This window comes from Danio rerio, chromosome 24, assembly GCF_052040795.2.
Source record: "Danio rerio strain M-AB ecotype USA chromosome 24, GRCz13ab, whole genome shotgun sequence".
Taxonomy (NCBI): domain Eukaryota; kingdom Metazoa; phylum Chordata; class Actinopteri; order Cypriniformes; family Danionidae; genus Danio; species Danio rerio.
The window spans coordinates 10,907,103-10,932,132 of NC_141044.1; the positions used below are offsets into that span (position 1 = coordinate 10,907,103).

Below are 25,030 nucleotides of genomic sequence, written 5' to 3' on the forward strand. Positions count from 1 at the left end.
TAGGCAGGTTATGGTAATTAGGCAAGTTAGTGTATAATAATGGTTTGTTCTGTTGACAATCGAAAAAAATAGCTTAAAGGGGCTAATCATTTTGTCCTTAAAATGGTGATTAAAAATTAAAAACTGGTTTTATTTTAGTCAAAATGAAACGAATAAGACTTTCTCCAGAAGAAAATATATTATCAGAGATACTGTGAAAATTTCCTTGCTCTGTTAAACATAATTTGGAAACTATTTAGAAAAGAACAAAATCAAAGTCTGTTTTTTATCCAACAGAAGAAAGATACTCAAACAGGTTTTAAACCAGTGAAGTTTGAGTAAATGATGACAATGATGATATTTTTTGGTGACCTATTCCTTTAATTGATAATTAGATCAAATTAATGGATAAACTGGAGTATCTTCAATCCTCTTAAGGCTGATCCCTCTATACCATATTCTTTACAACCTAAAAACTACATTTGTTTTTCAACACAAAGAGTTATTTAAGATTTGGAAGCCTGAGTTTGTTTTCAAATGTGTATTAATTAATTTACATCCCTTATATACGACTATATATATATATATATATATTTATTATTATTTTTTTTTTATATATGTCAGTCCTTTTGTGCCAATGCCACCAAAAAAAAACAAAAAACTCTGAATAGATCTATTTAGATGTTTAATTAGGAAAGCTTTTGTATTACAATTTTTATTTTATTAAAAATTTAAATATTACAACTGTAATTGTGCAGTGTAGTTTTGCAATTTTAATTTACGTTCATTTAATTTAATGAATATATTTTTTTTTAACTTTTGGCAATAAAATGCTGTAGAGTCTAATAAAATTATAAAATATGAAATGTAAATCAATCAACACTTCTGTAGAACATAAAATATAGATTTTACACTCACCAGCCGTTATTATTAGTTACACCTTACTGGTTGGACCCCCTTTTGCCTTCAGAACTGCCTTAATCCTTTTTGGCATAGATACAACAAGGTTCTAGAAATATTTCTGAGATTTTGGTTCATATTGACATAATAGCATCACGGAGTTGCTGCAGATTTCTCAGCTGCACATCCATGATGCGAATATCCCATTCTACCACATCCCAAAGGTGCTCTATTGGATTGAGATCTGGTGACTTTGGAGGCCATTTGAGTACATTGAACTCAATGTCATTATCAAGAAACCACTCTAAGATAATTTGTGCATTTTTCAGACTATTCTCTGTAAACCCTAGAGATGGTTGTGTGTGAAAATCCCAGTAGATCAGCAGTTTCTGAAATACTCAGACAAGCCAATCTAGCCACAGCGACGTTCAAAGTCACTTAAATCAACTTTCCTCCCCATTTTGATGCTCCGTTTGAACTGCAGCAGATCGTCTTGTCCATGTCTACATGCCTAAATGCATTAAGTAGCTGCCATGGGATTGGTTGATTAGAAATTTGCGTTAACAAGCAGTTGGTCATGGTGTACCTAATAAAGTGGCCGGTGAGTGTAAATTTAAAATATTCGTCCTTGTGTGAATAAAGCTATTAATCAGCCTCTGTTAAATCAACAAGACAATCATAGCTATAACTAAACAGACTAATGTTTGATGTGTGACTGATAAAACAAGGAACTGATCTAAAAGAGCTAAAAAAAATCACTTTACACCGAGTGTAAAGTCTTGCCCTTCATGATGAATCATTATCTGGATGTGATTTCATGCACGTTGTACATAAATATAACAGTTTAGCTCTTCATATTAGACTACTCATGACTGCATGTCATAGTGGAAAAAATATGCATGACAGTTCCTCTTTATGTTGTAGGAGTGCAGATCTGTATCTGGGAGCTGAGGAGATTGAAATGGGAGCCAGCAATAACAAGCCATCCAAACCACTGCTAGAGCTCACAAGTACACAGATTCATTTATGTCAGAAATATAGGAATATCGTGCTAATATTGCTGTTTGGGAAAGTGATTAGAGACAGTCAAATCTATGTTAAAATCTGATAACTTTCCTTTTTTCTTTTAGTTCCTGGTGTCGAGACCAGATGTAGCTTAGCATCAGCTGTGGACATACTGGCCTACAGTGAGCGAGAATGGAAGGGGAGCACAGATAAAAGTGCTCGCATACGAAAGGTGATCTAACTATCTTTTTTTCTGTGATTTGATGTATAATTTATAGTATATAAATATGATCATTATTTTAAATAAATATACATTGGTTTGGTATTTTGCAACGACACACCAATCCAAAATTGAAGAACAAGTGCAGATGGAAAATGACTGTTCCCAGCTTGTGCTAGTCATCAACTATTCACCTTTTTCTTTTGTCCTATGGTGCATTGCTTAGAATACGTGATTTTCATTAAACTGTAGATAATCAGTGAATTGGGTACAGTGTTGACATTATGCTCCTTATAGTTCACGCATCTAGTATTAAATAGCCCCTATTATGCATTAAAAAGAGTCATATTTTGGTTTGGAGCTCCAACAAGAAGGTGATACACATGCAAGGTCAAAATTACTTTCATTGTCTTATATTATGCATTTATTTTTACCTAATTATCCCAACAACTCCCATGTGATCAAAGGCTTTTATTCTCATAAACCGTGCGGACGTGAATGCGTCTGACTGCTCTGATTGGCTAAAGCAGACGTCTCCATCAGCGCATTGTAGATATGCACGCGCTCTTTCCGGCAATCATCCTTCTGCGTTCACACAGCACATAATTCCGGGAAATTATCGGTAATGTTACAACTTCTTTGACATCTGCCATCTCTTACTTTATGCTGTGCTCTTCAGGGCCATTTCTCCTCTGTTTTTGAGGTGGTGTGCATGAGTAATCCTTTTATATGTCTGATGTTGTCCAAACATAGTGAACTATGTTTGATCAAACAAAAGAATAGTGAAATATGAAAACAATGATCGGTCCCTGTGGCTTGTACAGCACCTCTCATCAGTTGGAATACAATAACTTTTGCATAGACCTGTGGTGGCTAACCCTGTTCCTGGAGATCTACCTTCCTGCAGATTTCAGTTGCAACCCATATCAAACACACCTGCCTGTAATTATCACATGGTGTTCAGGTCCTAATTAATTGCTTCAGGTGTGTTTGATATGGGCAGCAACTGAAATCTGCAGGAAGGTAGCTCTCCAGGAACAGGGTTGGCCACCCCTGGCATAGACTATGGTAGAGACATTTTTCTTTTTTCCTATGATTACAGACATGTGCAGGAACCACCAAAATTAATTACAGCAAGCTAGAGCACACAGAACCTAAAAGATACACTTTCAAATTCGAGTTTATAAAAAAAAATACAAAAAGCGCCTCTTTTTTAGGTGTTTATTATAACACAGTGTAACAATATGTTACAACAGACAACATATACAGTTATTTTAAACACTTTCAATTATGTTTTATGAAAATGGTTTGCTTTAAAATTATACCAAATTTTTGCATTTACACCTCTGCATGTGGATTTGGGAAGCTTTTAAATTTGGGTAGGCATAATCAAGGCGGAAATCCCAAAATAACAGCAGAGTTTAACTGGTTAATGTGCATTGTTGGCGCGTTGCTATTTTGAAGAACTAAAATAGGCTAAAAGTCCATAGGTCTGAAGTCTAGCGAAAAACGCGTTAGTTATACGCATATGCAGGTCCAAAATGCTTACACATTGCTCAAGACAAACATGATCAACAATACACAAATATCTTTACATTTGAAAAAATAATAATTAATGTTATAAAAATTGTTATTCTCTACATACATATAAAAAACAACTCCACCTCCATGCCTTCTTCATCTCGTGGGGCTTTTTTTCAGTTTACTTATAACAATTAGCTTTTTTATAATGTTATTATAATTAGCAGTATTATTTATAATACTCCAATAGCTGGTGTGTGGTGAGCGCACTGGCGCCGTTGTCCTGTGGCTGCCGTGGCATCATCCAAGTGGATGCTACACACTGGTGGTGGTGTGGAGAGACGCCCCTCATGATTGTAAAGCGCTTTGGGTGTATGGCCATACACAATAAATGCTCTATATAAAATACACATTACATTAACAAAAATACATATTACATTTATTATAAGCATATTTATGTTTGTTTTATTAAAAACCTATTTAGATTTGTCCACCTGTCAGGTATTGGAGACGTATTCATCACCATATGGGGCATTAAAATAGGATGTGTGTTTGGATATTACTGTTTTTTGACCACACTTTGTTATTATTGTTCATTTATTTGTAGAACTGAATTTAGAAATAGTTTTGAAACAAATCGTTGTGCTTAACGAACTTAATTAAATATGTATGCTAATGGATGTCTTCAGTGGAGTGCGTACAACACTGTTTCCTTATCCACGAAAGTAAAGTTGTAAAATAGAGTAAAAGGAAAGTATAGAGGTCGAATGAAAGAGACTTATTCGTTATCCTCGCACTGCAGTTTTATTGCTAGTGAAGTGTTCAGTTTTTCCTTTTATAAAGTATGTAAATAAATAAATAAATAAATAAATAGCAAAGTAACTCTTAAAAGGAACATGAGATAAGACTGATTGGTTTAATACACACCCATAACTCATGAAGCGAATAAGCACAACCTTGTTAGACCATGCATCAGGGTGCAAAGCATATTTTTCTGTCTTTAAAGTGCTAAGTGCTTAATGCTTTTGCGCCATGCGCTTAGGACTTAAAATGCGTCTAGATCATTAAAATAGAGCCCAGACAAGGAAGAGTGCACCTTGCATTTGTTTCGTACAGATTACAAAACCAGAGAACAATTGTTTTTGATGTATTCGACAAGTATTCAATGATAATCCAGCATGTTTAATGACCCAATAGCAAAGCAGAAACTTTCATAAAAAACACACTGATCCAAGACCCTCTTCCAGAAAATAGTCAGTCTTTAGCGATTGTTAATTGACTCCATTAATAGAAGGCAGGGCTTCCTCTGCTAGAGCATCCATACTGACTATTGCATTTTTACCTATTAAAAAATTAAGAGTAACATGTCTTGTATGTTCTATAGTCTTTGGTTAAGTATGGATTGTTTGTTGTGCAACCAGAATTTTGAAGTGATTCATTTTAATCTCTTTGATTATAAGTTCTCCAACCAGGAAGTGTAACCTCTGATTTGAAACAGTAGTCGTGTAGGCCCACACGGAATCTGCGCGCACAGAATTTCTGCAGATTTTTAGCCCATCATTAACTCTGTTTATTTACTTGAGTAAATGTGTAAATCTGCATTTATTCAGTAATTTATTACTTTTTATTTATTATATTAAGGTTTTAGTTATAATACTCCGCTGGATACTTCCAAAATAATTCCTCAGAAATGCGCAGATTTTTATCAAAATTCTCTGCAGAAATAGCAAAAATAGCCCTGGTCATGTGCCATTGCCAGAAGTTACCAAGAACTATTTGTATTCTTTATTAAATTACCTATTATTTGTATTTTAATGTCTACCCCAACCCTAAAACCAACCATCATAGTAAAAGTATTGTTCATATTATTTAATAAACTAATCATTATACAGTATTTTTTGACATCTACTCCTACCTCAACCCTCACAGTACTGTAAAAATATGAATTATTGTTGTACAGCATCACATAAGTTATGATATATGTGATCTAGACTTGTCATGTGTGGCAAAAGATGGATATAGTAGGCTTCTGATGTGATTGTAAAATTTTCATACAATGTACATGTAACTACTCCATTAGGCCAGAATAGATTCATATGGCTCAGATATACTGTATAGACACATTTTTTAGCAGTGGTAAAGTAATTACTAATTCAAAACAAGTCTAGCTGGATGCAGCCAGAGACAACAGTGAACTACATGCTTTGCCTAAGGGGGAAATAAATCTTTATATCAGTACGTGACACACATTTGTCATTCAAAAAGGGAGTGCTTGCTTATCATTTTAATGTTGAACTCTGTCCTAATTCCAGAAGGTTATTGTGAATCCTTGGAATTCTGTGCTAAGATGGCGTAAAGTGAGAATGGACTTTTGTTTTTATATCTACTGGACTTTCTCGTTTTCTTACTTTCACTGCTGTCACTGTCACTTCTCACTGTCGCTCTCACCATCATCAGAATCTGAACATGCCACTTCAACATGCTCAGTCCCCAAAAATTGGACTTCATGTGATGGTGCAGAACATGACGTACAATCTGAGCAACAGTGGCCTTAGATTGGTGATATTTCAAAGTAGACAGGAAGGGGTTCAATAGTTTTAGGAGAACTTTGATAAAAGGCTTTGATCCACTTCAAATGTTGACTGCTGTAATCCTGGCTGTGTAAAAAAAAAAAAGTGCATCCCATTTAAGGATGCATGCAAATGTTGACTTGCTTGACTATGTTTGTTTCAGGGCTACAGTGAGATGTCTCATAGCTTCAGTGGTCTGAGGAGAGTCAGAGGCGATAACTACTGTGCCCTGCGTGCTACACTGTACCAGGTGCTGGCAACCAGCACAAACATGCCCACCTGGATGCAGGACGAAAGCTTTCTATTGGTAAGGAGACCTGAGGATTCTTATGGAGCTCAGTTGATGTCTTTGAATGTTATATTAGGGCTTATTCATCTTTGGGAATGTGGCCAGCTATGGAGTAGTTGTTTTTTAGTAATTTCATTTTTATTATGATTATTGTGATTGTTGTTGTTATTATTATTATTATTATTAGTGGTGGTGGTTGTGGTAGAAGTAATATGTACCTAATAATAATAATAATAATAATAATTCCTTACATTTATATAGCGCTTTTTCTGGACAGTGCTGGAAGTGCTTTACACATTGGGCTGAATCTCCTCATCCACCATCAGTGGCTACATGGCTAGAGAGAGCAGAGAAAACTGCTGTAGTGAGATTTAACAAATGTAATTCTCTGGGTTTTCATTGGCAGGACAGTGCATTATCTATGAGACATTAGCCCGTAAATAAAGGAGCACAGCACTTTTAAACTCATTTCTAAAGTTTGACCGTTGTGTTTTACCATATTTGAATCCATTTAGCCAGTCAGTGGGTCTGGCAGGAGCACGATTAGCTTAGCTTAGATCATTGAATCAGATTAAACCATTAGCATCCCATTCGAAAATTTCAAAAAAGATAATTTTCCAATTTAAAGCTTGACCCATCTGTAGTTAAATCTTGTACTAAAACTGACGGAATATGAAATGTTGCTATTTTCTAGGTTGTTATGGCTAGGAAGTATCCTCTCATTCTGGCATAATAATGAAGGAACTTTGCTGCCATACCACAGGGTAGTTCTAAAATGAGCCCACTTTTTGCAGTGGAGTGTTCTATTAAACAGAGATTTTGTTGTAGCAGAGAAACATCTTAATTTACCACTGATGTAAGAAAATACAGTGCTGGACGAATATCTGCAATCCCCCCAACCCCCCCAAGATTACAAATGCTTTCTAGCTCAAATTCTCAGCTGCGAATTATTCTTACAGTTGCCAGAGAGTATTGAAACTCGGGAGCATTTGATTGGTGGATGGGTGTTTCCCCCACAATGCAAGTTGGGAAGTGAGGAGAATTCTGTGGAGAAGCTGAAATATTATTTGGATCTTCTTAAAACTCAGGTAAAGCTCTGTTTTCTTGCTTTTATTTAGAAATGCCTAAATAAAATGAATGTGTTTAACACCAACCTTAAAATCGCTATGCACTGCCACTAGTTTAAGCTCTAGTTTTAAACATTTGTTAGCAAGAACTAATTATTTAAAATATAATCATTTTGGGCATCAAGATTATTTTTGTCCGCATTTTAATAATTTAGTTAAAGTTGTTGTTTTTTTTTGTTGATATTATTATATAATTTTAATCCAGACATGCTCAATAATGTTTATTACTGGTGACTGGGCTGGCCAATCCTGGAGCACCTTGACTTTCTTTGCTTTCAGGAACTTGGGTGTGGAGGCTGAAGCATGGGAAGGAGCGCTATCCTGCTGAAGTATTTGCCCTCTCCTGTGGTTCGTAATTTAATGGGCAGCACAATGTCTTGATACCTCAGACTGTTGATGATGTCATTCACATTGCAGATCTCTTGCACGCCCCCATACTAAATGTAACCCCAAACCATAATTTTTTCTTCACCAAACTTGATTTCTGTGAGAATCTTGGGTCCATGCGAGTTCCAATAGGTCTTCTGCAGTATTTGTGTATGATTATATGCTGAATGACTTTATTCAATGTTATTATTTCACCCATATTTTGCCATTCTGTTTTTTCATATATATTTTTAAGCGTTGAAGTGTAAGTAAATAGGTAATTAAGTAAGTAAATAAATAAATAAATAAGAGATAAAAAAACATCAAGGCGGTTATCTTTTTTAATAATGTATGTTTATTTCTGAAATCACTTTAGACAAGTAAGAATAAGTAAATGAATACACTGGAACGTACAGTGTAAGATGCATTTTTTTCAGTAGGTTGTACTGTACATAACTTCACAACAACACACCACTCACATATTAGAGGATTAGTAGACTGTTAGATTAGGGTTAGTCAATAAATAAATAATGCGTAGCACGATCGCCTCACAGCAAGAAGGTCGCTGGTTCGAGCCTCGGCTGGGTCTGTTGGCATTTCTGTGTGGAGTTTGCATGTTCTCCCTGTGTTCGCGTGGGTTTCCTCCGGGTGCTCCAGTTTCCCCCAAAAAAGTCCAAAGACATGCGGTATAGGTGAATTGGGTAGGCTAAATTTTTCTGTGTGTGAATCAGTGTGTATGGATGTTTCCCTGTTATGGGTTGCAACTGTAAGGGCATCCGCTGCGTAAAACATAATCTGGATAAGTTGGTGGTTCATTCCGCCGTGGTGACCCCAGATTAATAAAGGGACTAAGCTGAAAAGAAAATGAATGAATAAATAAATAAATAAAAAAGTCATACTTTTATCATTTTTATAGACAGTAGGACGTCTGTTAGGAGTTCAACAAAATCAAGTGTTGGCAGATTTTAAGCAGAAAGTCTAGCAATGACTTGTTTGTGAAATGTAGTTCCAAAGTTACATAAATGTAATAGAATGTGGAAAGGATGTGAAATGTGAATGTTTTATCCAGTAATGTACAGGTCTTTATGGAGTGCTTAATTCTGATTAGTCCAAGTACACTACCTGACAAAAGTATCATCATTGATCTCAGTTGTAAGAGCAACAAATAATAACTGTTTAATCATCTGTTGAACTGCATCCCCATCATCACAAACACTGCAGAAGACCTATTGGAACCCACATGGACCCAAGATTCTCACAGAAATTAGTCAAGTTTGGTGAAGAAAAAAATCATTATTTTGGGTTTCATTCAGTATTGGGGCATGTGAGAGATCTGCAGAGTGGATGACAACATCAACAGTCTGAGGTGTCAAGACATTTGTGCTGTGACATGACAAACCACAGGCGAGGGCAAATTCTTCAGCAGGATAGCATTCTTTCTCATACTTCAGCCTCCACATCAAAGTTCCTGAAAGCAAAGAAGGTTTGGCCAGCCCAGTCATCACACATGAACATTATTGAGCATGTCTGGGCTAAAATGAAGGAGAAGGTATTGAAGATGAATATAAAGAATCTTGATGAACTATCGAAGTCATGCAAGAACGCTTTCTTTGCCATTCCAGATGACTTTATTAAGTTCTTTGAGTCATTGCAGAGATGTATGGAGGCAGTCCTTCAAGCTCATTGGAGTCATACACAATATTCACTCTTTTTCCACTGCACCCTGACTTTATATTCTGTACAATACATTATTTCTGTTGAGTGACAAGACTTCTGTCTATGCAAAGTGAGACCTTACTGTACTAATTAAATAATTAAAAATCAAGACATGATCAGATTTTATTTTGGTAAAATAAGCATAATGTAGAAGGGCTTTACCTTTCATATAAGCCCCTTCACATACCAAATGATCAACTTAATAGAAGTCAAGTTATTATTTGTTGTTCCTAAAACTTGGATAGGGGATTAGACTTTTGTCTGGTAGTGTACATAATCCCCTACTCTAAGTCAATTACAGTTTTGACAGAACTTTGTGTGGTTATGAAAGTGAAAATATCATCAATGTTACTTTCTTCTCATGTATTAGTGTCTTTATGTTTTGCATATTCAGTGGAGAGCAGCAGTGGCCTGTGAGAGCCCAGAGGAGAAGCAGAGTCTCTGTGAACATGTGTTTCAAGGTGGAGATGAGGAATATGGTCTCCTGGAAGCACTCAAGTTCCTGATGCTGGCCAAAGCCATTGAGCTTCATCGTAAAATGGTGACAGATCAAGAAGTGCCTGTGTTCTGCTGGCTTCTCTTTGCCCGCGACACATCAGAAAACCCACAATCCCTCCTGGCCAATCACCTGAGCCAGATCGGCTTCAGTGGAGGAGTAGAACAGGTATGACCGCACCGGCAAACTTAATGCAGTCTGTACAGCTTGTAATAATAATCCTATTTTGTTGTTTCTTGTCAGTTGCACATGCTCACATAGAACAATCTCAGTTGTCAGTAATGTTGCTGGATAGTTTGACTTTGTACAATTGTTAAGAAAACTCAGATTTTGATTTTGAGGTCATCAGTTTGTTTGGGGGCAGCAAGCTGCATTCACGCACGTGTGGTGTATGTCTTGTTCCAGAAAGAGTATGTCTCGTTCCGTGTGAGTCTGGTTCCAGAAAGATATTCCTTTTCTATCTTAGAAATCAATTTTTAACAATAACTGACAAATACCATTACTGGCCACTTTGTTAGGTACACCTGTTCAACGGCTTGTTAATGACAATTTCTAATCAGTCTATCACATGGCAGCAACTCAATGCATGTAGACATGGTCAAGACAATCTGCTGCAGCTCAAACCGAGCATCAGAATGGGGAAGAAAGGTGATTTAAGTGACTTTGTACATGGCATGGTTGTTGGTGCCAGACGGGCTGGTCTGAGTATTTTAGAAACTGCTGATCTACTGGGATTTCCACGCACAACCATCTCAAGGCTTTGCAGAGAATGGTCCAAATAAGAGAAAATATTCAGTGAGCGGCAGTTCTGTGGGTGCAAATGCCTTGTTGATGCCAGAGGGCAAAGGAGAATGGCCAGACTGGTTTCAGCTGATAAAATGGCAACAGTAACTCAAATAACCACTCGTTACAACCGAGGTATACAGAAGAGCATATTTGAATGCACAACACGTCTAACCTTGAGGCAGATGGCCTACAGCAGCAGAAGACCACACTGCTAAAAACAGGAAACTAAAGGCTGATTTATACTTCTGCGTCAAACGCCCGCGTATGCTACGGCGCTGGCGCATAGTCCTTCGCCGTGGCCGTCGGCGTAGCTCAAAAAATGTAACTACACGTTGCAACGACGCGTAGCGCAAGGTCTGTGATTGGTCTGCTTGGTAGCGCTGACGAGTCTGGGCGGGACTGAGAGCCATGTGGAGCAATTGTTTACAAGTGTGGAGTCCTGTGAAGTAGCTCCGGATGGAAATTTTTGTTTTGTGTTTACCTCATAGTCAAAGTTGTTGCACGTCCGCCAGTTCTTGCCTCAAAATGAGCGAGTTTGAGCCACTTGTACATCCCGGAAGTGTTCAGGAAAACAAAACAACAGCGAAGAAACTCGACACAGAGAAACATTTACAACTCACTGCCAACTAGCGTTGCGGAAGTGTTAATGCAGACCAACAGAGACAGTGCGCAGAAGTATAAATGCACAGCTACGCGCGTTGCATGCGCCGTGGGTTACGCCGGTCACTTGATGCAGAAGTATAAACCAGGCTTTAGGCTACAGTTTCTCACAGGTTCACCAAAATTGGACAGTAGAAGATTGGAAAAAACATTCCCCGGTCTGATGAGTTTTAATTTCTTCTGCGACATTTGAATGGTAGAGCTAGATTTTGGCATCAACAACATGAAACCATTGATCCGTCCTGCCTTGTATTAACAGTTCAGACTGGTTGTGGTGGTGTAATGGTGTGGGGATATTTTCTTGACACACTTTGGGCCCATTAGTACCAATTGAGCATTGCATCAATGCCACAGAATACCTTTATGACCTGCTGCCTTTATTTATTAAGCTTTATATCTGCATTCCCCCAACTAAACAAGGCATCTGTATATGGATGACTGAAGAAACCCGGTCCTGCAGTATTTCTCTGAAAGTGGAAGGAACATTTTGAAAGGGTATCAAGCCACATGTCCACCAAAGCATTTTTAAGCTGCTGAAAATATCAGTGTTTTCTGAAAATGTACAACTGAGAGCAGTCCTGTAGTACACCGTTTAATGAGACACTGGGGGAGATTAAATATCCACAGTGCTGATTTCTGTTTAGTATTTGTACTGCCCTTTCTCCACTGGGATTGGACCGCTAGCTCATGACTTTTGTTATTCCGATTGAGTTATGTCTGGTTACAAGTGGATTTCTTGGGTTCAAGTAAGCCAGGGATGTCCAAACTCAGTCTTGGAGGGCCTGTGTCCTGCAAAGTTTAGCTCTAACATCCTTCAACACACTTCCCTGGAAGTTTCTAGTATACCTAGAAAGATCTTGATTAGCTGGTTCAGGTGTGTTTAGTTGGGTTAAGAACTAAAATATGCAGGACACCTGCCCTCCAAGACATAGTTTGGACACCCTTGATGTAAACAAAGCTATTGTTTGTCCTCAGATCACAACATTTGTGGCACTAATTATGCATCACTTGCATTATCTGTCCACAAAGGAAGTAAATCTTTTTGTGAACCAATACTGATTTAGCAAATCATTCCTCTCCTTTTTACATGATCTAAACCCCAGGTGTCAAATCTTGTCAGCTCTGCACAGTTTAGCTTTATCTCTAATTAACACATCTGATCTTTATCACATCTGATTAAACTAATTGAGTCCTTCAGGCTTGTTTGAAACCTACAGGTAAGTGTGTTGAAGCAGGGTTGGAACTAAACTGTACTGAGCTGCGGCCCACACGGAACTGGATTTGACACTTGTGATCTAAACCATGCGTAACTTTTGCAAAGTTAGAGAAGTTTTTAGGAAAAATTACTTGTCTTGGGTCTTTAACCAGATTGTTTTGGGCTTGTACTCAGCCCTCACCGACTGTTGTAAATCCGTAGATGTGGTGAAAGCCTGCATAGCTGTAAGGGATTAAGAAAGGTGGGTGGGTGAGTGTATCTTTTAGTTGACTTAAATTACCTTTGAACACAGGAGAATAGAAATACCCAATATGTACATTTATTTTTTGCAGGGCATTTACCTGTTAACAAAAACAGCCATCTATTTGTATGCTAAATCATTAAAATAGAGCCTACTTGTACCTTTTTGGTTTACTAAAGCGTGTTCATGTAAACAGGAAAGCAAGTCATCACTGCAGTTTAGAGTATGAGCGAGTGTGGTTTGTGGTGTGTATTGTTCTTATCTGTGTTGGATGAGTGGCCTTGGTGAGCTTTGCTCCAGATTCCCCCCACCCTTTTTGCCCGCTCTGAATCTGGTATGGTCTTCATTGTCTTTTGTGTCACTTGATTCCGCAACCCTGGATAGTCCTTTTTCTTGACACAAGTGACAAGTTTCGGGATCAATCAAAGAAGATCTTTGTCCTCTACTGCACCCTCATCTAACAGCCTCTGTTGCTCACTTCTTGTAAACTTTTATACAGGGTCACAGCACCCTTATGTAGCTTTTTCTCATTTTTGTGCCAGACTTTTGCCCCAACTTGAGCATCAGCACTCAGTCTCTTGCAAAGTGGGGCTGAATTCCTGGCAATACAGTTCAAGATCTGTAGCTATTTTTTCTTTTGAGCTTTTGGGATGAGACAAGTGTCTTACAGCCTTTTTAAAAATGTTTTTCTTGACCATAGGCAAAAAAAAAAGGACAATTCTTTGGGGAAGCGCCACTTAAACCATTGGGGAAAAAAAAAAAAACATCTCTGTTTTTCTCGAGTTCCTCTTCATTTTAAGTTACCCAACTTCATTTTTCTTCTTTCCAAAGAGGCAGATCTGGTTGATAAGATGTGCTTCAGTTTTTTTTATAGGTAATATGAAGGATGTTGTTGTGGAAGCTGCTTTGGTGGCGCGTTTTGCTCAGGCTGTTTGTAAACTCTGGCTTGGCTTGTGTTGAGCAGTGGTGGTGATGCAGATGTGATGTTACGATGGCATCAGCGACGACAGGCACGTAGCCAGGGGGGATTTAGTTGGTTCAGAAGACTCACCCCTCACTGACAAAGGTCCAGAATTTGTCCCAAACGTGAGCTCATTTGTCCTATTTTGACTGCTACCCATTGAAAAAGGCTTAAGACCAAGCGGAATCCTGGTGTGACTTCAGCTAATCGGTTTTGACCAATGCAAACAATAATTTTTTCAAGAGTCCAACATTCAGCTGTGCAAAAAAATATCTGACACATGCAAAGACATCTTTCCCTACTGTATTATTTTTAAATGGAGAAAAGATTTGACAAGTAACTTTTATTCTAAATCTGGGACATTATTCTTGAAACAAAAATGACCAGTAAAAAAGTGTAAAGCATCAAAGCGACTCATATTAAAATCAATTTGAATACTATTTTGGCTTGTGTGTTTATCGGTGAATTTTCAGATGAACTACAAGAGATGCTAGAAAAATTGTGAAGCTCTACATTATTAGGCTGGCTTGTGTAGCAAGCCAGACTATTGTTATCCTATTTTTCTTCTGAGACTAAAAATTAAACTCTATCTCCTCCTAGAGCTTTCGAGCTATGACCACCAAACTCACACCAGACCTCCAAACTGGTCTGACTCGGGTTGCTATATCTTTTCGGACTGATCCGACTTTCGGTTTTCCGAAAAACGTCCCGGGACCATCGGAAAAATCCCATTGACTTAACATTGCACCAAACTTTGTGAGCTCATAACTCTACATCAGACTGTCGCACAGACTTTGAACTGGGCTCATTTAACTCAGACTACCAAACTACCTATAACTGATGAACTTTTAACTTTCTAGCCACACCCCTAACAACCAGATATGGCCCCCTAGCAACGGTCCCATAGACTGCCATTATAGAGGTTCAGATTGATATCGTCATGCTGCAGTGTGATAGAGACATGGGTGTTGCTTTTAACTGTTCATACTGGCAAGAAGCTTTGATACATCATCAGTCTAAGCTGTCAATCAACTCCATAGCAACAAAACAGACTAATCTAGCAACGATATAACAGCAGCTATATCTATCTATCTATCTGTATCTGTCTGTCTGTCTGTCTGTCTGTCCGTCTGTCCGTCTGTCCGTCTGTCCGTCTGTCCGTCCGTCCGTCCGTCCGTCCGTCCGTCCAGTAACATGCTAATTCAGGCTAGAATCATGCTTACAACATGTTAATTCATGCTAGAATCATGCTAGTGACATGCTAATTCATGCTAGAATCATGCTAGTGACATGCTAATTCATGCTAGTGACATGCTAATTCATGCTAGAATCATGCTAGTGACATGCTAATTCATGCTAGAATCATGCTAGTGACATGCTAATTCGTACTAGAATCATGCTAGTAACATTCTAATTCATGCTAGAATCATGCTAGTAACATTCTAATTCATGCTAGAATCATGCTAAGTCATGCTAGAATCATGCTAGTAACATTCTAATTCATGCTAGAATCATGCTAAGTCATGCTAGAATCATGCTAGTAACATGCTAATTTATGCTAGAATCATGCTAGTAACATGGTAATCTATCTATCTATTATCTATCTATCTATCTATTGTCTGTCTATCCGTCCGTCCGTCCGTCCGTCCGTCCGTCTGTCTGTCTGTCGATCTATCTATCTTTTCATACTTTTTAAAACTGTTTAAACTAAATAAACTATTAACATCAGACGTTCACAAGCCAGCCTCAAAGTTTGTCCTCAAACTTTAAGAATCTAGTTATTATTATTATTAATATGGTTTATATATGAAATGACCAAATTCTGACTGAGGAAAGTGAATTGTGCTGGCCGTTGGCCAGTTTGTTATTTGCCTGTAAATTAAAATAGGCTACAGTTTTTAATTTAAAACCTTTTATTTAATGATATTTGATGAAATAAATTTGTATTTTAAAAATAAATATATCACATTTTATTATTCTAAATATTTAGGAAATAAATTTGGTTATGAAGACCATACGACAGGCTAATTCAGCTAAAACAGTGCTTAAAATGTCACTTATATTCAGTATTTATATTTCATAATTAAGTAAAAAATAGGCAAATAACTGCAAAATAGTCAACTTTTTAAGAAAAAAAGAACCACTCCTTTCACCAGGCTGGCTACAGGCCTGGATGGTAATACCAGTTTTTGGTTTCGACTCCTGGCCAAACCAATACCAGCAATTTAACCTTGGCCCCTGCAGTTTTCTAATAGGACTAAGACAAGACAATTCTGAGCAGCATAATCTGTTTTTAAACCCCAGTTAACATTCTTTACTCCAAACTCACCTAATAACTTTAGTCAAATGTCTAAAATGAATCATTCTGTGATATGATTCCATAATTGTGTGATTACTGGCAAAGTCCCTTTAAGGCAAGTCTTTTAATTCGACAGCCATATTTGAATTGCCTTTTGGGCAGTATACTCAGGCATTCTGTCTAAATAGGGAAACATCAATTCATTTATTTTTTTCTTCTGCTTTTCCGGGGCCGGACCGCGGGGGCAGCAGTCTTAAGAGAGAACCCCAGACTTCCCTCTCCCCAGACACTTCCTCTAGCTGCTCCAAAGGGATCCCGAGACATTCACAGGCCAGCCGAGAGACGTAGTCTCTCTAGCGTGTCCTGGGTCTTCCTTGAGGCCTCCTCCTGTATTCAAAAACTTGTTCTTTTGGTCATGACCCAAAGCTTATGACTATAGGTGAGAGTAGGAACGTAGATTGCCCGTAACACAAACCAAAATCCTACTCCGTTCATAAAGGGACGAGACAGCCCTTAACAGAGTGCCTCTGATTTTAAAGCCATGAAGAACAGTTGATTCATCTGCGGATCATTCGTATGTCAGCTCATAAACAGACCAGCTGATCTTCGTTACTTTAAAATGCTCCAGTGTCCGTGTATCTGTAGTTTACACTAAGTGAACAGCAGTGAGCAATTGATGACCTTTAAGGCCAATCACAGTCATTTCTGTTGAGCACGAGAACATAACAGCAAATGTTTAAGATCGCACTCGATAGCGCTCAAATGTTCAAAAATTTCAGTACCGAATTCCAGTATCATGACTACTCCCAAGAAACAGTTCCCCTCTACCTTGTGGGATTTGTGAGAGACTTGTCCTTGCCTCACAAAGTCAGGGAAAAATCAAACCTTAAATTTCCAAATCAAAACCTAGCAAATGTACCCTTTTAAACAAACTGGAATTTCAAAATCAATCACAACATTTTCAACTTGCTAACTTTGATTCATTGAAATACTGACAGATTTAGCCCTTGAGTGTCAGTCCCTTTTTGGTTTTAGTGTTACATGACAATGCTTTCAGCCAAAATTTGGAAGCGTTTTGCCTGTTCAATTACTTGGTGCCATTTTTGGGAATGAAGACATACATTTAAAAATGGGTTTCAAAGTCGATGTTTTTGAAAACGCTGTCATTGATGCATCCGTATAAACATCCAAAAATGAAAGTCTTTGAAAATAATGACGTCACGTCCATGCACATAGTAAGCTGTTCAGGGGTCTGTAGATTACAAACAAACATACAAAATCGCACTATATTTTATCCTAATGCATCATCAGCAAAGTGTGGGTTTACTTCACATTATTCCCAAAAGTAGATACCCATCTTACACACATGGCAAATTATACATGGATACAAGCACTGAGCCGCTGCTGACACATTGTCACTTCCCTGTAGGTACTGTTTATTAACAAGCTGACAGTACAAATTCTGATGTGGCATACACAATACAGCATTTTTTGCCTGTTTCTTGGACATATGTAAGCAAGCATGAATAAGAAAATAATATGATTAAGGTGTTTACATGAGCTGCTTTTTGAATGTTCCATTCATGATCCTGTTTTACATGTTATAGAATATAATTTGATTAACTTCGTTGTGTCATCACGCTATCCACAATTCCTCTGGAGTTTCATGTAGTTTTGGATCTTTCATTTTTAATTTGCGGACTTTAACTGCAGTTTGACACTTTCATATCCATTCGGGAACATTTCCTGCATGCCCCCATGACAAACAAATTATTAGATGCAAGTCTGAACTGCTTGCATAGTGTTGTTTTAAATGTGTCTGTGGTCATTTACTGACTCGGTAGGTGCAGAGAATAGTGTCAAACAAATAGTGTGTTTAGACTATCCTGTCGCAAAATGCAGTGAAAAGTCCAACATGATGGTAATAGTTTGATTGCAGTGTTTACATGTCTTTACTGCACTTCAATTATGCCACTAAAATCCGCATACTCCACATGTCTTCATTTGATTTCTGTTTAGTCTGAATATGACTTTAGTCAGATAAAGGTCGTCAAAAATCACTGTTTACATGGTGGACTCTTAATCATAGTACTGTCGATTAATGTTGTCCATGTAAATGTACTCATTGTGTCCGTGAAAACATTCGAAAATGAAAGTCTTTGAAAACGATGATGTTACGCGCATGCATAGTAAGTTGTTTAGGGGTCTATATATTAAAGTCATTTGCAAACAAACATACAAAGTCATGCTCATGCTCAAATTTTTCCTAATGCATCATCAGCAAAGTGTGGGTTTACTTCACATTATTCCCAAATAGCAGATATACATCTTACACACATGGCAAGTTATACATGGATACAAGCACCGAGCTGGCAAAGACACATTGTCACTTCCCTATAGGTACTGTTTCAAGCATTTGCGTTAATAGCAGGTTTGGCATGCTGTCCCGGGAGAGAACCCTGAGCTCAGAGATACTTGAGCCCAAGGCTCTCACCCAGTCAATAGGCATATAAGGGGATGCAAGATCAGGTAGGTCTTGAGAGCTCCCCTTAGAAAAGGAAAAGGTAGGGTGTAAGGGGGCATTCTTTCGAAATGAAGGTAGAGCAGTAGGGAAACAAACGATTTGGAAAAAAAAAAAAACAGTACAGGGTTTTTTCCCTACTTAATACTATATACAGCTCTACTGTGCTGCTGTGCAAATAACAAAAAAAACAAAAAACAAAAACAGAACCATAGAAAACATAGCTACATTGTCAGAGTAAAAAAGAAACACTTAAATAGTAACAACAAAAAGTTTGTAGGTTTGAAAAGAACCACATTGAATGTAAATATGAAACATGATATTTTATGTCACAATTACAGTGTTATAAGTAATCCTGTACACTACAGTTGTGTGATTTATAAACAATTAAATCAGCTGTATATGTTTTAGTTACACATTTACATGTATTGTGCACAATTATTAAAGATATCTAAAAAAAAGTCTTTCATTCCACGTAAAAAAAATCCTACACTTTTTCTTTTCTTTCGTTTTGGCTAAACTTGTTTTACTAAATATTAAATAAGGAGATGAAAAGGAATAGACTATAGATATGAGAAGCAACGAAATAGTTTCAGAGTACTGTGATGAAATGCTGGTTAAACATATAGATGTAAACAGTCATTATAACAGACCAGAACGCAGGGCTAAATGTGTTATAACGTAAATGTAAAGAAGAGAGTGTCGTGTAATAAATTCTGAAGTGAATATGAGGTGGTTTCACTTTCGAAATGCAGTAAAAATTCGTCCCATTTTAGCTTTTTTAATTCTTTTGAACACATTCAAGTGCTGCTTGTCAATTTGACAAGGCTTCTATGTTTGTTCTTGCTGTCAATTGCGGAATAATTGATCGATTAAAGGTTTCTGATAAACCGTTGTGGCAGCTTCTGGCGCTGTGATGTGCGTGCACTCGAGCAGGATTCATATTTGTCCGTAAAGTCAGATTTCGATACAAGACCAGTACTGCATGTTCCTCCATGTCACATCAGTGATGGGTCGTTCTTGATAGAATCGTTCATTTTGAACAAATCATTTGTGTGTTTGGAGTGAGTCATTCATTTGTGCATTTGCACATTTGTGCAAGCGGAGCTCGCTTGCTCATTGTTACCAACTTAGCAATTTTGTTGCTCGATTTAGCAGCTTTTAACACTACCCTAGCAGCTTTTTTTTTTTTTTTCAAAAAGCACCTAGCAACAAATGTAGCAATTTTTAACATTCATTTGGCTACTTTTAGCAATTTTTAAAAAGTGACTCAAAAGAGCAGTGGCTGTTGGCTTCACTTAGTAGAGTACTTGCTCTAGTAGAGTATTGTTTTTCATAACTGTTAATTTACTGATATTTGTTAGCACATATAATTGTTGGTAATTTAGGTAGCAATAAATTCCAACAGTGCTATAATTGTCACTTTCACAAATGTGTTATTTTTTACAAGTTAAAAAGAGTAAGTACACAAGCTGTGATTGTTTAAAAGAATGTAACTGTTTCACATTTAAAAATAAAAAAGTCTTATAAAGAAAGTGTTTTACTTTTACAAATAGTATACAATAGTCACAACTATTCACCTTATTCTTCGCCGACGAGCGGGCGCAGCCATTTGAATCTTTAGCTCGAGACTTCCGGTCTCATTCACTTCCATTCATTTTTAGACATTAAAAACTGCTTGTTTCACTGTTTGATGTTGCAAACTGATATTTCCTTCCACCTTCCTGCAGATTTCAGTTGTAACCCATATCAAACACACCTGCCTGTAATTATCACGTGGTATTCAGGTCCTAATTAATTGGTTCAGGTGTGTTTGATATGGGTAGCAACTGAAATCTGCAGGAAGGTAGATCTCCAGGAACAGGATTGAGCAACCCTGTTCTAAGACAATCACGAAAACAGGCATTTTAGAATAAGGTCAATATGTTCATGCAAATCTGAATGGACATATTTCAAATAATCTTTTTGCTGAGATGGCCAGTCAATTTGAGAAAACAGTAATTATTTTGTATACTACATAAAGATGTAGTTCTGAGTTGTGATTACGCAATGATGCCATCACGCAAAGTAATATGTCAATAAGAACCTATTTATTATGCATCTGGATGTAATGTCTTAATATAATACACGGCTCCTCTGAGAGTAGAGACATGACAGGCTTACGCTTGTCAGATACTACGGGGTGATGTCACTGATATGCGAATTATTGCATGACGTAATCTGGCAACGGTTTGCTACTTTTCAATGAAACTAGTTAACAATACTGCGCTTGCTGCCTTAGAGTGGTCTGTTTCTCACAGAATGCACACATGTGGCCTCAAACCAAATCGATATGAACAATATTAGATAATACCTCATCACGTTGGGGAATCATATCGATATATCCCCAGAACTTGATATACCGCAAAGCCCAAAGTGTGGGTTAGACCTTTCTTTTGGAGGCAAACAAGCCATTTTTGGGACTGTAGCCTGCTTACGGCATTCAAAGATGCAAAAAGCCACAGCTCTACACAGTTTATCTTTAACCCTGATTAAACTAATTGAGTTTTTCAGGCTTGTTTAAACCTTACAGGTGAGTCTGTTGAAGCAGGGTTGCAACTAAACTCAGCAGGGCTGCAGCCTTCCAGGAACTAAGTTTGATGCGCATCTGGATTCAGCCCACTTGATGATCATACAGAAAGGGAGATACAGAGTATGCAAAGATTCATCTAAAGAAGGGTGCCCAAACTCTGTAATGTTGGGCCGGTGTCCTGCAGAGTTTAGTTGCCAACCTGCCAGTACATATGCTGGTTAATGCTTGAGTAGCTGTCCAATTGGGGTTAGAGCTGTACTCTGCAGGACACCATGTATTTACATCTCGTTTGTTCCTCATTTGACATATAATAATATATTGTTGTTTTAGTCCCCTGAAAGACAACAAACCAAAATCTAGTGGGGGGCTAGGGGGGAGCACATTCTATGATTGATTTATTATAAGGGACCCCCAAGCATTCAAAAAAATAGGGTGAAATATTTTTTCCCCCTAAAACAAAAATTCATGCCATAGAGCAGGGATGGGCAAACTCAGTCCTGGAGGGCCGGTGTCCTGCACAGTTTAGCTTTAACTTTAATCAAACACACCTGCTAATAGATTTCTAGTGATCTTGAAGACACTGATTGGCATGTTCAGGTATGTTTGATTAGAGATGGAGCTAAATTATGCAGGACACCGGAACTACAGGACCGAGTTTGCCCCCCCTTGCCATAGAGGGTTAAATTAGAAAACTGGTTGAAATGAATGTATTTTTACTTTGTGTGTTGTAGGTAGAGATGTTTCTGCTGGGCTATGCCTTAAACTACACCATTCAAGCCTTCCGTCTGTACATGACCGACACAGAAGAGTTTGTGACGCATTACCCAGATGACCACAAGCACGAGTGGCCATGTGTGTGTATCGTCACGGAGGACGATCGCCATTACAATGTTCCCGTCAGGAGGACTGTTCAACACCAGCACAGAGATGATTCCACAATGACCTAACGGCAGACACTTCAGAGAGCAAAGCTGATCTACAAAGTGGCATGACGTTTTGTTTTCTGATTTGATCCGTTGCTCATGCAGTGAATGAACACGAAGGGAATTTACAGCAATCTACCAAGATCAAATTGCATGCATAAGTGCTCAGGTTTTTTCCCCCCCAAATGAATCACAGAATGAACATCTGTCTGCCAGGAAACGCTGTGATGATTAACACTGGTTAAGAAAAAAACAAAAAAAACCTTACTGCCTTTCTACTGTAGCTATGATCTTTTTTCCCCCACTGTTGGAAATTTCTTTTAAAAAAAAAATACTAAAGAGTTTACAACAATAATTTTAGAGAATTTTAATTCAAAAGAATGTATTGTGGGTTTAGTAAGGGAAATGAGATAATGGTATAATTACTGTAAGTCAATTAGTTAAATTTTCTATTATTTCAATATATAAAATTTCTACATAAAAGTCACTGGCATGGATTCTGCAAGACTCATTCTGAAAGCGTAGCCCTATATAAGAAGCTTGCGAATTATGTAGCCAGATGTACGTATGGCTGTATTTCATCTTAAAAACGAACGCAATGCGGCGGTATGACGCTGTTCCTTTTTGCGACTACCAGCTGACCGCTTATTTCTGTATGGACTGCTTTCCTGTGGTGGAATTGAGATGCATAGAAGAGTTGACTACGACGACGGCGTTCGAGTCTGGTAAAGAACGATTCCAGAAAGCGGGTAAGACAAAAACAGAAGCCAAAAAAATAAATAAACAAGTAAATAACAGGGTGAGAATATAGTGAAATCTAAAAACCTGATAAAAATTAAGCAAGGACCTTTCTTTTTCTAGATTGCTTTTTAAAATTGTCAGTTGGGTTTTGGAAATGGGGTGGGCGGGTCAATCGGTGCTTTTAAAAATACTATTGGTTCGGTTTAGGGAAGGAGAAGTGTGGGTCAGTCGATCCATCACTTAGTCAGTTTGTCAAACAATCAGTCGACAGCGGCCTCTGGTGAATTTACGCTTAAATAGCATGCGCAAATGGCACTTGCGAAATAAATTTGAGATCCTAAAAAAAAGTGTATCTCTGGTAGATTTACATGAGAACAGCAGGTGCGAATAGCACTTGCGAGAGAAATTTGAGATCTGAAAAAAATACACAGCATCCTCTGGTGAATTTACTTGAGAACACCAAGTGCGAATGGCACTTGGGAGAGAAATTGAGATTGAAAAAAGCATACACAGCGTCTTCTTGTGGATTTTTGTGAGAACAGCCAGTGCGAATGGCATTCGCAAGATAAATTAAAGATCTGAAAAAGCGTACACAGCGTCCTCTGGTGGATTTACGTGAGAAGAGCAGGCATGAATGGCACTCGTGAGAGAAATTCAAGATCTGAAAAAGCATACACAGCGTACTCTGGTGGATTTACATGAGAAGAGCAGGCACAAATGGTACTTGCTGAGAGCTCAAAAAGCATACACAGCGGCCTATGGTGGATTTACGCAAGAGCAGGCACAAATGGTACATGAGAGAGAAATTTCAGAGCTCAAAAAGTGTAAACAGCGGCCTCTGGTGAATTCGCAAAAACAAATATAAAAAAAAAAAAAAACAGCTCCTGGAATGTATTTTGCGCACTCCAGAAATGTATATAGCGGTACGTTTTCAGAATGAGTCTGGCTTGGGATTGTGGCGTTTACAAAACAAAGACTGTCAAATATCCTTAATCATATTTTTTTTATACTTTTTAATCATAAACGGACACACTGCGACAAATGTCTAATACTGGTTTTGATTGACACTGCCATGTAGGGGTGTGTGATATGTATTGTCTAAGATCATAATTATTGTTTTAATGTGCAGAAACATCAATCCTTTTCTAAAAGCATTTACTCAATGCTGATGCCAACTAAGAGTGCCACCATTAGTTATAAACATCTAAATCCCATACAGGAATATTTTTGCTTTCATTTTTAAAACATACCATCTAAAGCACAGATGTCAAACACAGTTCCTGGAGAGCAGCTCTGCACAGTTTAGATCCAACACTAATTAAACACACCTGATCAAACTAATCGAGTCCTTCAGGCTTGTTTGAAACCTACAGGTGTGTTGAAGCAGGGTTTGAACTTAACTCCAGGAACTGAGTTTGACACCCCTGATCTAAAGAAGTATCGCAAGCAAGAATCCCATTTGCCAAATATCAGAATGCAAATCTAACTGTGATATATTGAGTTCATACAACAGTTCAGTAAAATGTTAATACTGAGATTTTTGTCAGTGAAAACAACAGTGTTTGGTTCATGAATGAAATCCGACTATTCATTATTAGTCAGTAGCTATGTTTACACCCAAAGTTACAAATTAAATTTATGCGCAAAACTGCAATGTCTCATAAAAGACGTTCGAATAAAGCAGTTTCCATCCGATGAGTTAAAGAGAACAAATTCATCACTTTTTTGCGCATTTCCAAAATGTATGCTCATCCTGCTGTTACATGCACAAATCCAAAATCCGCATAAAAATAGGTGGATGGAATTCTAGATACTGATAATAACATCCATTAATAATATTCTATACAATCCATTTTAAACAAATCACTTGAAGTAATAATTCTTTGATTATTACACATTAAAACAGACTCTCTGTCCCTAC

General features: G+C 37.7%; 1 protein-coding gene across 5 annotated transcripts in view; it reads left to right on the forward strand.

The window, feature by feature from the left end:
• The window catches only part of LOC147837961 (uncharacterized), a 42,810-nt gene extending 20,087 nt beyond the window's left edge, over positions 1–22,723 (forward strand). For all 5 annotated transcript variants that reach the window (XM_087309307.1, XM_087309308.1, XM_087309310.1 and 2 more), the window contains 6 exons: positions 1,804–1,889; positions 2,010–2,116; positions 6,359–6,502; positions 7,444–7,572; positions 10,088–10,357; positions 22,177–22,723. In XM_087309307.1, coding sequence (XP_087165433.1) covers positions 1,804–1,889; positions 2,010–2,116; positions 6,359–6,502; positions 7,444–7,572; positions 10,088–10,357; positions 22,177–22,392 — 952 coding nt within the window. In that variant the 3' untranslated portion in view covers positions 22,393–22,723. The remainder of the gene's footprint in view (positions 1–1,803; positions 1,890–2,009; positions 2,117–6,358; positions 6,503–7,443; positions 7,573–10,087; positions 10,358–22,176) is intronic.
• The last annotated feature ends 2,307 nt before the right edge of the window (positions 22,724–25,030 follow it).